At 36.9% G+C, this 16,353-nt stretch overlaps 1 protein-coding gene across 12 annotated transcripts in view; it reads left to right on the top strand.

Annotated features, from left to right (window-relative positions):
- Positions 1 to 4,590, top strand: part of ARHGAP12 (Rho GTPase activating protein 12) — a 198,214-nt gene extending 193,624 nt beyond the window's left edge. For all 12 annotated transcript variants that reach the window (XM_059712575.1, XM_059712566.1, XM_059712539.1 and 9 more), the window contains 4 exons: positions 789 to 866; positions 966 to 1,100; positions 1,323 to 1,425; positions 2,258 to 4,590. In XM_059712575.1, coding sequence (XP_059568558.1) covers positions 789 to 866; positions 966 to 1,100; positions 1,323 to 1,425; positions 2,258 to 2,432 — 491 coding nt within the window. In that variant the 3' untranslated portion in view covers positions 2,433 to 4,590. The remainder of the gene's footprint in view (positions 1 to 788; positions 867 to 965; positions 1,101 to 1,322; positions 1,426 to 2,257) is intronic.
- Positions 4,591 to 16,353: the final 11,763 nt, after the last annotated feature.

Below are 16,353 nucleotides of genomic sequence, written 5' to 3'. Positions count from 1 at the left end.
CAAACTAATTTCTATTTTGATTAATTTTAACATGTTTATAATATACTAGTTTTATATAAATTAACAGTATCTTGACTAATCACATTATATCTGTATATCTTAAAAAACATCGTGTACAATTAGAATATTTACATAATTCATAATTTCTGCCAGTTCAGATCTCATCTCTTTCTCTTTGTCAACATGGTAGTACAGTTACTGTGCTACTTGCCTTTATTTAAAGTTAAATGAATAGCTTTTTAAAATTTGTACGGCATTATCATTTAATGAATATTTGAATTTTTAGGCTTAATTGGGTGAATTTCAAATGATTCTATTCCACATATAAAATGTTACTAAATTATAAATTGTTTTTATTGAACCATTATTTTAGTTGCTAGCTTGTACTAAGTTTGTCACAAGCACATATTAATATGGCAAACATTTTTAAGAGAGTATTTATAGCGTTTACATTGTAAGATGACTTAGAAAAGATGTTTGGGCTGATTTTATCTATTGGCTTTCTTTACTTGTTGAACTATACCCAGCTGTTTGTAGAAGTTTATCTTAAATTGTTAGTATTTCAAGTTGAATGAAATGATTTTCTTGAGATGATTCACAATGTACATGATAAAATATAATTGTTGCTGTTTATTAAATAGAATTCAGAGTGAATCTCCACCCTTTCTCTGCCAAGTATCTAAACAATATCATTTAGGCTAATGTTAATGAATAAGAATTCTGAAACATGTGAGCATCTTTAGAAGAGGCAAACAAGTACTCTAAACATAAAAATATTTGTCTCTTAGGTTTGGATGTTGATGGGATATACAGAGTAAGTGGCAACCTTGCAGTGATTCAGAAACTGAGATTTGCAGTCAATCATGGTAAGATCATAATCCCTATTGTTATATCCAAAATAATCACTCAGAGCTGTTAGAGTTTAAAGTAATTTAAAATTGTTTCTATTTCTACTGTTTTTCCAGATGAGAAATTGAACTTGAATGATAGTAAATGGGAAGATATTCATGTCATCACTGGAGCACTCAAAATGTTTTTTCGAGAATTACCAGAACCACTTTTTACATTTAATCACTTTAATGATTTTGTGAATGCAATAAGTAAGTATGTAATTCTACTCCCTTTTTTTTCTAGATGTTGAAAATCTTCTATACAGATTAAGTCACTACATTCTGGTGTGTTTTTTTGTGGGTTTTTTTAATCGGTTTTGCTCCAGAAATTATAAATGTGACCACCAGATGTCACTGTGTATCACCAAATAACAGGTTCCAAACTATGTCACTGCTTTTCAGTTTCAGTTCTACTTACTATCTTTTTTTCAGAACAAGAACCAAGACAGCGAGTCACTGCTGTTAAGGACCTAATCAAACAGTTGCCAAAGCCAAATCAAGATACAATGCAGATCCTTTTTAGACATCTCAAAAGGTAAAAGTCTCAGCACAAAAGAGAAATAGTAATTAGGAAAACAAAAAATAGAACTGCATAGTTATGACACATGGTGTAGTATACCCAGGAGGCCTGGTCACTCAGACCCAGGTTTAAATACCAGCTATGCTACTTACTGTCTTTGCAACTTGATAAAGAGCTCCTTTGAGCCTTAGTTCCTCATAGGTAGTAGGGTTTGGTATAAAGAATACATTAAAATAGATGTCATGTGTGAAGTAATGCCTAGCAGGGGTGTGGTTGGTGTTAGAAATTGTTGTTAAATTTAATTAATATGAAGATGAGATTGGTTAATAAATGAGGACTGTTAAATCACCTTAAAATAAAGCCATCATTGCTCTAAGTTACTACATAGCTACCTTAATAACTGATTTTTTCCTTCTGAAAGAACAACCATTAGAATACTAAAATAAATGATTCAGTGAGAGATTTAAAAACAACACATAAAATGAGTAAAATTGAAAGTTTAAGCTCTGTGCTCTAATGAAATTTCCCCCCCTATCAACCTAGTGCAGTAATCTTTGTCACCTGAATTCTAAGTCATGTTTGTTTGTCTTATTTTAAATGCTAAGCTAAAATATCACATTTAAGTTTATTAGGATATGTTTAATTATACCTTCCAGCTATATTTATCCAGAAGAGCTTCACATGATATTTGAATTGAATTTTACTTGGCTAAATAGTTTATATGTACCTTCAGAAAATGATAATTATTTCTTATTTTTAAATGCAAACTGTTTATGTTTATAACACGATTTGAAGAATTTACCTCTCTAAGATATTCTCTATTAACAATTTATTTTTCCCCCCTTAGGGTTATAGAAAATGGAGAAAAAAACCGAATGACCTATCAAAGTATAGCAATTGTTTTTGGTCCTACTTTGTTAAAGCCAGAGAAAGAGACTGGTAATATCGCAGTTCATACTGTCTACCAAAACCAGATTGTAGAATTAATTCTTCTGGAAATAAATTCCATCTTCGGACGTTGATTTCATATTGAAGACAACCTATAGCATAGGAACCGGATTCCATCAGATTTTAAATCCTTATACATGTTGTATTTTGTTTTTGGACCAAGCAGTGACTCTTTGATTTTGCACTTTTTTGAGGGATCAGAAGGGACTGGAAGAGTCAAAATGGGTAATAGGCCCTCATATTTGCTGCTTTGTTGCAAGGTGATAAAACTATGTTTAATTTTGTCCTGAATGTTTGCATTCCATACTCTGAATTTCAGTAAAAATAAAAACTTGCAAATCTAACCAGTCATATACACTGGATAATTTGGTAAGAAAACTACTTTTTTTTTTTCTCAAACTGGATAATGTAGAACTTCTTCTCATGATTTGTTAGGTTTATAGAACAATACTTACTATCAGTTATTTGAAAATCGTTCCTGGGCATTTTAAACAAAGTGAAGTATGTCTGTTTTGATACCTGTGTATTTCTTTTTCAAGGTTTTTGCATGTAGTGTGGTCTAAGTGCTAAAATTTATTGTAACCCAGATATAATTCCTTGACAGAGGCTTTGTCTTTTGCTGTATTGCACAGCATCCTTATGGGATATCTTAGTTGCTTGTTTGGGCAGCACACTAATACTACATAAAACACTGTGATATACTGGAGTTTAATTTAGCATACGTCAGTACAGGGTATTTTGGGGCTGTCTGTGCTACACTGATTTAGCTAACAATCCTAATTATATATAGTGCCATACTGAGTTCTTGGTATGATCCTGTGGAAACACATTATTTTATGTAAATATAGGCTGAAGACTTAATGTCCTTCAGGTTATGTATAAAGTTATGTTGTATAGCCTCAGAGTATATTCAAAGTCAACATTTCTAATCATGATATTGGTAAACTTTTCTGTGAATACTAGGTCTCCTCCTAAAATAGGTTATTATTTGATAAAATTAACTACGCACTTTTAGTTTTTAATTACATTTACAGGCAAATCACTGTAATGCAAATGGTACTGGAAAAATACTGAGTAGACTTGCTAAATGGTAAATGCACTACAAGAGGAGACTTTAGGTTATTTAATATGTATAGAATACATTAGAAAACAATTTATTGCCGAATTCTAACTGCAGTATGAATAGTGGAAACCTATATGTAAATTAGATGGATGTCAGAAAATGACATTGCTAAATTTGAGAATTTCTTTTTACATTACTAATGTAGATTGATTTGTATAATAAAACAGGGTTTGGAAGGTTTTGTTACAGAGAGCATGGTTTGTTGAAGATTTTTTAAAATGTATTTTTTTAGATTAACTGCTGTATATGAAATGCCTAATCTGAATAAAGAAAACTATAAGAGGTTTAGAAATTTTTTCCCATTAGAGATGTTTATTTTGTTTCTTTAATTTTTTGTTTTTGCATATACTGGTATACCTCATTTAAAAATCAACTGAATCTAATATTTTCTGTGGCAAATATATTTTCCTCATTTTACATCTTTTCTACTAGCCCCATGCCAGTACCTCTTCTCTTGTCCCCATTTTTTATTTCTTCATCAAAATTTTAAAGTGAATGATTTGTAACCAAGTCTCTTTTGCTTAGAAATTAATTTATAATTTATAGCTTGCCTTTCTTTGGAACAAATATTTTGTATGATCTATCTAAAAACCTCTCACCTGAGTTTTGTGGTAAAACTATTGTTTGTTGTTGTGGTCTTGTTAAATTGATGACAAGACAAGTTACTTGATAGCTATGGGAAAGCAAATTGTTTTGGGCAGGGAGAATAAACCCCCAAGTGAGAATGTTTATTTTTGCCTAAAGATATCCTTAATAATACCACATGATTTAGGACTGGCCTATATAGTGATTGTGTGCCAGGAAAACAATCGGACTCCAATCAGTGACGTTCTTTCTCTCATTCGTTATGGACATATCAGTGATTAATATTGTCCTGTGTTTCTTCTGTCAAAGTATGTGTGTATGTGTGTAAAGTCTTAAATGTTAAGTCTATACCTAATCAATTTATTGTAATATTGTATGTACAGTAAGATTAGTGTCCTGTGTTTTCATCCTTTGTGAATTAAAATTTCTCACTTGTTTTTTTGTGGTAACAAAACCAGTAATTTTTTTGTTTCAACAGCTTGAGTTTTAGTAGAAAATATAATAAAGGCTGAAATAAGTTGTCATTGGAATTTCATTTATTAAATTTACTTCAGCATGTCATAAAAAAAGTAGTTGGAAATTGAAAGACAAATATATTTGGTATGGGATTACATTCCAGTTAAAAGAAAAATATTTAAAATTTAAAGCAATAAGAAACTTCACTGTTTACTCGAAAAAGTTAATTATGAAATATCTATGAAAAATCATGTTATCTTTTAGAGGCAAATCTATAGATAATTTTTTCTTATGTGAAAAGTACAAATGGAATAATACAGCCAAACTTGAGGCTTAGGCAGATGTTATATACACATCTGTACACTATGTGTATATAAATATGTGTGTGTGTGTGTGTGTGTGTGTGTGCCATTGCTTTCATACAAATGAAAATTCATCAATAATAGTATGGGTAGAGACCTAGAGACCTTTATACTATTTTTTGTTTCATCACACAATTTTTTGTAAGCCTGTAAAATTAGATATTAGATGGCAGCAGTGAGAGGGGAAAAATGTTATTCTATAATTATGCCAAAAGATTTGTTTTCCAGCTTATGGGAGAGGCTTCTAATTAAATATTTAAAGTAAACATATAGTTTCCCATGACACTAATTTCTCTAACATCTTTATGCATTAAAAAAAATACACAAAGAAATATACCACACATCATTTCAGTAAAGAAGAAAATAAAAATAGTCAAACGGGTGTCATGCTCTCATGGTATCATAAAAGTCAAATGCTCAAATATTGCATCTAAACATAGAATTGAAAATGGGTAGAAAATAAGATTTTATGTAGTTTACTGGTCTCTGAACTCCCAACCATTAGCTTTAATGATCCTCTTTTACAGAAAGCATTTCTCTGGTGCAATCTAGAAAAGGTGTTAAATAGGGACTTTAGCAGCCCATATGTTACAGTCCTGGAGGAGGGGCAGAGTTGTTTTTTAAACAGTATTCCAATATAACTAACAGTCCTGTTAAATGCAGCTTTAGTTTGAAACAAACAAACAAACAAAAATGGTAAAAGGTGCTGCAAAACAAAAGCAACACTCTTACAATAATGACAAATTGGAATCTATTGGAAACGCACAAGCTGCAAACCCAGGCCAGGCAGTCAGACTTTGTATTCTAGAGATGGGGGAGGTACAGAATGCCTAATGAGACATTCTGTAACTACTAAAGACAAGGCAGTTCTCCTGGGGAATCTCAATTAGTCTTCTCAACTGAAGTTTTGTGGATCAGTGGTGGCTGTAAATATATTCAGCTGGATTGAGCTTTTATAAATTAGCTTTATGTGAATATAGCACTTAAATGAACTCTTTCATTTCCTTCATTGCTTCCCTTCTCCCACAGGGGAAAAAAAAGGAAAGAAAAGAGCACTTTCATGGTACTCTCATAAACAGAGCACTTGGTAGAACAAGGTAACAGTTTAACAAACCACTACCATATGGATTTAGAAAAGTCTGGTTCCTCACTTTTTCTCATCAACTCTCCGCCCCCCTTTATTTTACTTCCTCTCTTGATGTTTTCAGAAAAGAAGTTTTGGTTAAGATTTTTAATTATTAATTCTGGTAGCCAAATCTTTTACATGGTTCTAATGCTTGTACTCACACTGCAAATAGCACTGAAACTTGTAATGTCATGAACCTAGTAATGCTGATGAAATCTATACTGCCATCAAAATGACCAATGATACTATGTACAAATTCTTATTAGCAGGGCCTTTGCAGAGGGCTGTCAAAACCACTGTGACATCATGGTAGAGTACCTGGTGGAGATTCAGCATAGCATTCAAGACCTTCCTTTTGGGCATTTTGAGAGATTATTTATATTTAGTCAAGATGCTGCAGATAAGCTGCCAGGCGGTGCGTGAGAATTAATCAGCCGGGCACTCAAGAAGATGTTTTCAGAAAAGTAGCCTTTATTGCAGATTGCACTAGTGCCCTGACTCAGGGGAGTCAGTCTCTAAATCAGGGTCCTCAAACTACGGCCCGCGGGCCACATGCAAATACAAATATTGTATTTGTTCCTGTTTTGTTTTTTTACTTCAAAATAAGATATGTGCAGTGTGCATAGGAATTTGTTCATATTTTTTTTTTTAAACTATAGTCTGGCCCTCCAACGGTCTGAGGGACAGTGAACTGGCCCCCTGTTTAAAAAGTTTGAGGACCCCTGCTCTAAATCCTGAGTGATGAATATGGACCAGGGGTGGGCAAACTTTTTGACTCGAGGGCCACAATGGGTTCTTAAACTGGACCGGAGGGCCGGAACAAAAGCATGGATGGAGTGTTTGTGTGAACTAATACATGTTAACACTGCTGCTGGTGAAGGAGCGGAGAGGAGAGCAAGAGAACCCTCCGCTCTTATGGCTCCGCGGGCTGGATAGAACAGCTGAACGGGCCGTAGTTTGCCCACGGCTGATATGGACGAAGCTTTCCCTTTATAAGCTTTAGTTCCTTTGTCCCCCAAATATGGGTCAGGCTTCCGGACCCTTCATGGGCTTTGAAGCCCCCTGTGAGTTGGGATGGGGGAAGTGAAACTACCTCCCCCACCACCACCACCCCCATCCCCAGCACTGCGCTAACCCCTCCAGAGATTGTATATGGTTCATGGTTTATGGCCTCTGTAAAATGGGAGTATTCCAGAAAACAGGTTCTGCAAGGCAGGACAGTATTACAGATAAGAAGGGAGTTTGATAAGAATGTAATTTATTGGCAAGCAAGAGTGTGCGTCAGAAGGCAGGTTACTAGCACAGATTCGGATAGCTAGCCCCCCAAATGTCTTGTTTTTCCCTTCAAAGAGAAATGGGAATCTTACACACCGAAGTAAAAACAGTCTCATCAATTGATAAAGCCGGACTAGTTGGGACCCTCACATTCACAGTTTTGTTTTATGGAGGCCCAGAATTACTGTGAATGCTTAAGGCCATTTGGTCAGTTAGTGGCACAAGATGATAAGCTTAAGGCTGAAAGGGATGAAATATCTTAATTAGTTATGTTATTGCTATTTTAAGTTTGTGATCAACTAAAGTAAAGCATATTCTGGCATGTTCAAATAATATCGTTTTAGAAAGAAGTAACTTGTCTACATTATGGGCATCTGTTTTTAAGCTAATTTTTACTTATGTGGCATATTAAACTTCTATTATCTTTTAAAATATATTAGCACACCTATGATGAGGTTGACAGAGGTTTGGTATTGCTTTCTGCTTTAGTTCTAATTGTATAGATAGTAAGCCAGCATTCTTTTCCCTCTCCTGGCAAATAATCAGACTTAAGTGATTCTATTTCTACTCATTGACATTCCTGGGTGGGCCATTGTGTACATTAATCTCTACTTAATATGGAGATCTGCTTTCACTTGTGTTCTAGAACTCTGCTGTCCATCACTGCAGCCACCATTTAAATTGTAGCAATTTAAATTTTATTAAAATTAAATGTTAAAAATTCAGTTAGTCACAGTAGCCACATTTCAAATGTTCAGTAGTGACATATTGGATAGTGCATTTCCATCCTCAGAAAGTTCTGGACAGTACTGTACTAGAAGGTTGGTTATGAGGAATAAGCAATTACAAGATGCAAAATTATTTTTAAAAATACATGACCTATAAAAACCTGTTATAATATTTTATAATTCTCATGCTTATCTCTTAAGTATATGACACAAGAAGATCTTAAAAGCAAAGAGAGATACATTTTTTATAGCAGGCCTGCTGACTTTGAATATTTATCCTGCTGTATGCTTTCATATTGGGGGTTGGAAGGGTGTTAAATGTGATTTGACTTTCAAATACCTCTCCCATCAAAATGCTTGCAATTTGGTGTAAACTAGTTCAAAACTGTGGCTTTAAAAAACCTTGGTTGACATTCTTCTCTGGGAAATTTAGGAATTCTGTACTATGAGATAACATTTCTGAAGTTTATGTCACAGTATTCTTAGATTTAGATTTCAAGAATTTTCAGTTTGGTAGGAAAGATTTTTTGAAATGACACCCTGTATGAAGTAGTGGATATGTTGAAGCACTACATGCAATATTTATCTTTAAATGGGAGCTGAAATATAGCCATGGATACAAGGAAATTGTTGGTAATCTCAGAGTGCATCAATAGGTCTGCACATGATTTCATCAGCTGCCTACTAAAGTACAGACTGAGACATGGTATATAGATCCCATAGAGTGATGATGATGATGAATGTTTTTTGTTTTTATCAAAATGATTTTCTACACCAATAAAAGATAAAGATGCTAATTGACCATACCTTCGCTACGCCCAAGCCATGCCCACCAGCCAATCAGAGCGACTATATGCAAATTAACCCAACTAAGATGCCAGCCGGCAGGCAAGCAGGGGGCTTGGTTGCCCCAGTGATGGAGGAAGCCAAGCTTCCCGCCTGCCATCCCCGCTGTAGCCTCCGCTCAAGGCAACAAAGTTTCAATTATAGAAGCTAAATAAATCCCAGATACCTGCTTCCAGCCAGCCTCCACTGGGAGCTTAGGTGCCTGGGGGCTGTGGCCAGCCTGCAAACAGCCATCAGCCCCTTACCCAGGATAGCCAGGCACCCCAGGGGGGACCCCCACCCTGAAGGGGGTGTGGCCAGTCTGAAAACGGCCCTCAGCCCCTCACCCAGGCTGGTCAGGCATACCAGTGGGACCCCCCACCCTGATCCGGGACACTCTTCAGGGCAAACCAGCTGGCCCCCACCCAAGCACCACGCCTCTATCCTATATAATAAAAGGGTAATATGCAAATTAACCCTAACAGCAGAGCAACCGGGAATCACTGATCACTATGACACACACTGACCACCAGGGGGCAGACGCTCAATGCAGGAGCTGCCCCCTGGTGGTCAGTGTGCTCCCACAGGGGGACCTCTGCTCAGCCACAAGCCAGGCTGATGGCTGGCAGTACAACGGTGGTGGCGGGAGCCTCTCCCGCCTCAGCAGTGCTAAGGATGTCCGACTGCAGCTAGGCCTGCTTCCCGCTAGCAAGTGGACATCCCCCAAGGGCTCCCGGGCTGCCAGAGGGATGTCTGACTGGCAGCTTAGGCCCAATCCCCCTGGGGAGCGGGCCTAAGCCAGCCATTGGTCATTTGCCAAGGGGTCCCAAACTGCGAAAGGGCACATGCCGGGCTGAGGGACCCTCCAGAGTGCACAAATTTTTGTGCACCGGGCCTCTATTATAAGGCTCCCAGGCCAAATTCTTTCAGAGCTGGTACTTTTACACATTGTTGACACACACAATGCTCTGGTTGAAGAAGATGCTACTGATGTATTTTCAACCCTATTGTAAAGGCTTTCTATTAATAATTTCCATTAAAATTCTGTTTCTAAAATAATCTCTATTAAAATTCCTAGATAGGTGGTGTAGTAGTTCCTATTGACACAGTTCAGACTTAAGCAATTCATAAGATGAAGAAGCTTTGCCATCTAGTAAAATTAACTTACAAACTCTTGTCCCATCTTCTCATTGAAACAAATACTTTTTTTCTGTGTCGTTTCTTCTTTTGCCTTCCTTTTATCTTCCTTTCCCTCCCTAGCTCAGCAGTTGATGTTTACATTAGACCAGCGGTTTTCAACCTGTGGTGCTTGAACGACCCTTTCACAGGGGTCGCCTAAGACCATCCTGCATATCAGATATTTACATTACAATTCATAACAGTAGCAACATTACAGTTATGAAGTAGCAACGAAAATAATTTTATGGTTGGGTCCCAACATGAGCAACTGTATTTAAAGGGCCAGAAGGTTGAGAACCACTGCATTAGACCATCAGATGAATGATTACTCACAGAGACTGTATTGGGATTTATTGAGGCCCTTGTGACCATGTTCCCTAGAGAGGGTGGACTTAAAAATGAATCAAAGCCAATACTGCTCTGCTTAGAAGGAAACTAAATCTTTTTGGGGTCAGGGGGTATTCACTATCTTTGGATCACATAGTTTTGACTGCGGTTCCCTGAATTCAACCTCTTATGTTAGGGAACCAGATCTGATGTAATGTTTCTGACATCTGGCTACATTTTATAGCTGCCTACCGATTATGTCCCTGTCTCCCAACCTGTTATATTAACCAAATTGATTGCCTGAACATTGTAGGTAACAATGACTGAACCTTCTTACCCATCTTATCACTCTCATAAGTGCTTGTTCATTTGGCATTGATGGTTCCACAAAGCCAGTATCAGACAATATGAAATTATTATTTTAAATAATGGGTATTATTGAAACATCTCCCACTGAATAAGAGGTTGGGAAGATACTTTAATATTAACAGTATGCTAATATCCCATTCAACAAATTCAGTGAATTTGTTTTAGGTGTTTAAGCATAGTGTTAATTCCCAAGGATACAATGGTAAACAAAACAATTCCTGCTTTCATGTTTTCAGTCTTGTGATGTCAAATAGTACATATATAATTCTGACATATTCCCATATTGAGTAAATGAACTCAAAATGGTCAGTCTCTAGTTTTGTTAGTGTGCCTTTCAAATCAGCTACTCATGTTGTGGTCATGCCAACCTACTGAGATTGAGCTAAGATATATTGGTACATAATTGAGTAGCATGTGTTGAGAATGACATAATTCTTGAGTACTTGTTGAGTTGAAGTAAGACAGGTTTGTCAAATAAATACAAGAAATGTTGAGGCTTTGATAAAGTATGGTTTCAATTGATGAAGACCTGATTTTAAATAGCAGATGGATCATCCTGGCATGAAACAATAACATGAAGTAGTACATTCTCAATAAAGTGCTAGGAAAAGCACAGATTTAAAACATAGTAATGGTGACATTAGTAACCCACATCATACTTCCTGTATTAAAATTAAGTATACGAAGGATTCTGGGAACATGGTGCAGTGACAATATAGTTTCTTAAATTTCCACATTAAAACAACAACATAATGACAATGATCACAAAACTAGGTAACAAGGTATCCTCACAGCCCCCAAAATATGACCAGGTGGGGAAAAAGCACCAGCAGCTTCAAGATTGGCAATGATGTTGCTGTCTGTGAGAAAGTAGCAAGAAAGAAGCAATAGGGTACTTCTGGTAGACCTGAGAACAGAGCTGCAGTACAACCATCAAGAATGAAGAGGCTGACAAAGACAAGAATCATATGATCTCACTTTTATGTGGAATCTAATGAGCAAAATAAACTGATGAACAAAAAAGATCCAGAGATATTGAAACATGCAACAGACAGATTTTTCATAGGGAAGGGGTGAGGGTAGGGGCAGAAGAGATTAACCAATGAACTTATATGCATATATGCATAACTCATGAACAGACAATAGTGTGGGGAAGGCCTGGGGAGGGAATGGGAGCAGGGTGGAGAGGGTCAATGGGGAAGACACAAAAGGGACATGTAATACTTTGAAAAATTAAGCCCCTAGGGCAGTGATGGTGAACCTTTTGAGCTCGGCGTGTCAGCATTTTGAAAAACCCTAACTTAACTCTGGTGCTGTGTCACATATAGAAATTTTTTGTTATTTGGAACCATAATAAAACAAAGACATATTTCTTATATTTATTTTATATTTTTAAATGCCATTTAACAAAAATCAACCAAAAAAATGAGTTTGCGTGTCACCTCTGACACACGTGTCATAGGTTCGCCATCACTGCCCTAGGGATTCTCAAAATCTCCCTTCCAGGACGACACCTCACATTGAAAAGTTGCTGAGAGTAGAATCAAAATTGGACAGGATAGGGCCAATAGACAAAAGAAATCATCTAGATCAAAGTGGGAAAGGTAAGTTAGAGCCAGGAAACCCCAGGAATCAAGCTGTCGTATTTTTAACACAATACAAAAACAAGAATGAATCTGTGAAGTTAACAAAGCTTCCCTGAATTCTGTCTTCAAAGTTCAGGAAAGTTAATTTTACATAAAAACAAAGTAATAGTATCAAGGTCAAATTCCATATAAAATATTAAGAAAAAAAGAACAAGGAACAGAATAACATTCCTATGGACACTGGAAGCATGCCAGAAACATCCCCATGAAAGAAAACTATGTCCTATTATTCCAAAACTGGAGGCCTGGTGCAAGAAATTTGTGCACGGGTAGGGTCCCTAGGCCTGGCCAGCAATCAGGGCCAATCGGGGCCTTCTAGCTATAGGCCGGGGCTTCCCTTTGCTCTGTGCCACCCCGTGGCAGTCAGCGCACACCATAGCAAGCAATTGAACTCCCAAGGGGACAATTTGCATATTAGGCACATATATACATACACACACACACACACACACACACACACACACACATATATATAGATACATACATACATACTCAGGTCTATAGGAAATGCTATAAGACCTGAAAGGACAATATAGATCTGATTATAAGAACTAAGAAACAAGATGGCAAAACTCAGTAAAGAATTATAAACATTTCAGAATTGTAAACAGAAACATAACCAATAAATAGATAATGCCTTAAAATAAATCTAAGGTGTAAAAATTTTAAATAAAAATGAAAGGTTTAAAGATTGTTAAATTAAAAAGTGGCATTGAAGATAGGCAAAAAATCAAATATAGGATAGAAGTTCATAAAAAAGAGAAGGCAAGCAAAAGACATTATTAAGACTTTCCTGAAATTAGAAAATAAATTTATGTACAGAAAGCACACCAAATAACTAACATTGACCTAAAATGACCAATATCAAGACATTCCAGTGAAATTACTGGACTGTAAAGGAAAGCAAGCAAACCTTTTGAGCATCTGTTTAAAAAGGGCATGTTTGTAAGGGAAAGTATTAATTAGATTATCAGAACTTTTAACAGCAATACTCTATTCCAGATGAAAATGGAGCAATGTACTTAAGATTCTCAAGGGAAGTCCGTCAAGGATTTTCTAACAAAATAGACTTTCAAGAATAAAAGGGACAAATTGTCAGCATTTATGGATTCAAAAATACTTCATGACACCATCTTTAAGAATCATTACAGAATGAGTTTCAGGCTGTCAGAATGTCTTAGAGTCATCAGCATAAGGACTGGCAGTTTGAGCATTAAATATTTTATTGATTATAGAAATTAGAGTACAGTAAATGAGGGCCAACAGGGAGACTGTGTAGTCCTTAAAAGCCACATAGGTCCTTACAAGTAAAGATTTAGTGCAATTTTTACAACAGAAGGATGAGAATATATGCAAAAATTTTTAATGTTTTCAGCAATCATATTCTGATTGTGTATGTAATGGGAAATAAAACAAATGAGTATTTCTGTGATATTCTATACCCTGAGCCCTTGAGAATCAGGATTCTCATAATGGAAGAAAAGAGTCACAGCTGTAATAAGTAAAAACTGTAGTCTTAATTTGGATTGGTAGTATCAGTATGAAGTCATAAGATAGTTTATGTATCTATATGTATGTATGCATACTCTATTAACTGTCCATGAAAAAGACCTAGAAAAATGAACCACCCAGGGAATATCTCTACCACCTACATTTTGATCTTGAAATGTAATTTCTCATGAAAAGAAACAAAGGTTTTAGAGAGATGGCTGATTCCATGTGTGGGACAGGAAATGTACAAGACCCAGAGGATTTTATCATAGCAGACAGCAAGGAAGCTATCAAATACTACTAGGATCTTGTCAAAAAGATCGGGAGGGAACTTGAAAAGGATTCCCAGTGGTCAAAATAGAATAGTAGAGCTTCAATAATGAGAATGATTGCAGTGAATTGAGACTCATTAATATCTTTTAACCCTTGAATTCATAATGATATTTTAAAAGATAATCACCTTAAGAGGAAGTTAGGGAACCAATTAATATCTGCAGTAAAGGTAGTAAATAAAGGGAAGGGAGCATTTATTCTGTCTTTTCTGCTTGCACTTGGGTAACCAAATGGCAGAAGAAGGAAAATATCTCTATGTAGAAGTACTCCAACTAATAATTGAAATGAAGTAATATAATGTTACCCATTTTATTTCCCCATTGAGTTAACAAATATAAGTATTAAGCATCAGTGGCTACTAGCATCATAAAAAGAGAAGTAACTAGATAATCCATGCTTCTTGAAAGAACACATAGTCAAACAATCTTATAACTTGAGAGTTTAAAAGTGAATAGTACCATGAATTCCTGGGAGAGTATAGAAATGTGAGATTTCAAGTGTACAGTTAATGAGAGGCAGAGGGGGAAGAGAAAGAAGCTGGTATGCTTGCATAGAAAGCCCACTGATGAACACAGATTCCAGAGGATGAACTAAATTTGACCATGTGGAGCATATAATCAAAGTGATAATACAACAGTTCAAGTTTATAAAAATATCAGAGGTTTAAATTCCCCATGAACTTTTTAAAAAAGCTAGTTAACAAAAAGTGCCTTAAAACTATATGTAGATCAAGAAGTACAAAAAAGGCTTACAATCCCAGCAAGTAAAATTATGCTTCAAATAGGGAAGCATAAAATAATGTGGAGATGTGATACCAGAACCAAGAAAAGCAATGAAAAGTCTAAAATGACTATCTCCAGGACCAGACCAATCACATGCTCCTGCTTCTTGAAAAACCTGCAGATGGAATTCAAGAATATATGTTGATAAGTTTGAAATTTCAAAATATACCATCTCCCCACCCCCCACCCCCACAAGTAAAGAAAAAAATGGGTTGGTCAATGAAAGGAATGCTATAAATACAATCCTGGATTCAGCAAAGCCTTTTACAAAATTGCACACAATGTCTTATGGATAAAGAAAGAAAAATAACAACTTTTAGAGTAACAACCAGCTGTTAAATAGTGTGAGTGTTAAGCTTGGTGGTATAACAATATCTTTGAGTGACCTTAAATTTTGCCTTAGTAACATGTTTAAATTTTTTATTAATAACTTAAAGCATAAACATCTGCAGATAATATACTAGTAGAACGGAGAATATTAAACAACTAGAGGCCTGGTGCGTGAAATTTGTGCATGGAGGGTGGTTCTCTCAGCCCAGCCTGCACCCACTCCAATTGGACATCCCTCTCACAATCTGGGACCGCTGACTCCTAACTGCTCACCTGCCTGCCTGCCTGATTGCCCCTAACTGCCCTCCCCTGCTGGCCTGATCTCGCCCCAAACTGCCCTCCTCTGCTGGCCAATATGGTTCTGATTGGTCGGTTTCTATGCCAGTCAGCGTCAAAAGCTCCACCTCCTAGGCAGCCATTGGCGCCCCACAGCACCCACATTTGGTTCTGATTGGTCAGTGTCTATGCTAGTCAGCGTCAGAAGCTCCACCTCCTAGGCAGCCATTGGTTCTTCACAGCACCCACATTTGGTTCTGATTGGTCGATTCCAATGCCAGTCAGTGTCAAAAGCTCCGCCTCCTAGACAGTCATTGGTTCTTCACAGCACCCACATTTGGTTCTAATTGGTCAGTTCCTATGCCAGTCAGTGTCAAAAGTTCCGCCTCTTAGACAGCCATTGGTTCTTCACAGCACCCATATTTGGTTCTGATTGGTTGGTTCCTATGCCAGTCAGCATTTCCAGGCCTATCTCCAGGCCTGATCAGAGAGGCGGGACTGAACAGCAGCCCCCAGAAGCCCAGCTGCTGGCGAAGCCCAAAAAGAAAGAGGGAGAGAAAGAGAGAGGCAAGTACTGATCAACAGCTGCCACTGAGGCTGTGGATCAGACTCTGCCTCTCTCTCTGGGTCACAGCCCTCTGGGCAGTCAGTGCTGGGTTGCCAGGCTGCACCAGGGCAGTCAGTGCTGTGTAGCTACGGCAACCCAGCGCTGACTGAAGGACTTCCGGGTTGGTCAGCCTTAGGTCATGATCAGTTGTTACAGCCCTGGGCTTTTATATATT

Source organism: Myotis daubentonii, chromosome 1, assembly GCF_963259705.1.
Source record: "Myotis daubentonii chromosome 1, mMyoDau2.1, whole genome shotgun sequence".
Taxonomy (NCBI): domain Eukaryota; kingdom Metazoa; phylum Chordata; class Mammalia; order Chiroptera; family Vespertilionidae; genus Myotis; species Myotis daubentonii.
Note: the sequence above shows the minus strand (reverse complement) of the source record. Positions and strands in the feature narration are given on the sequence as shown.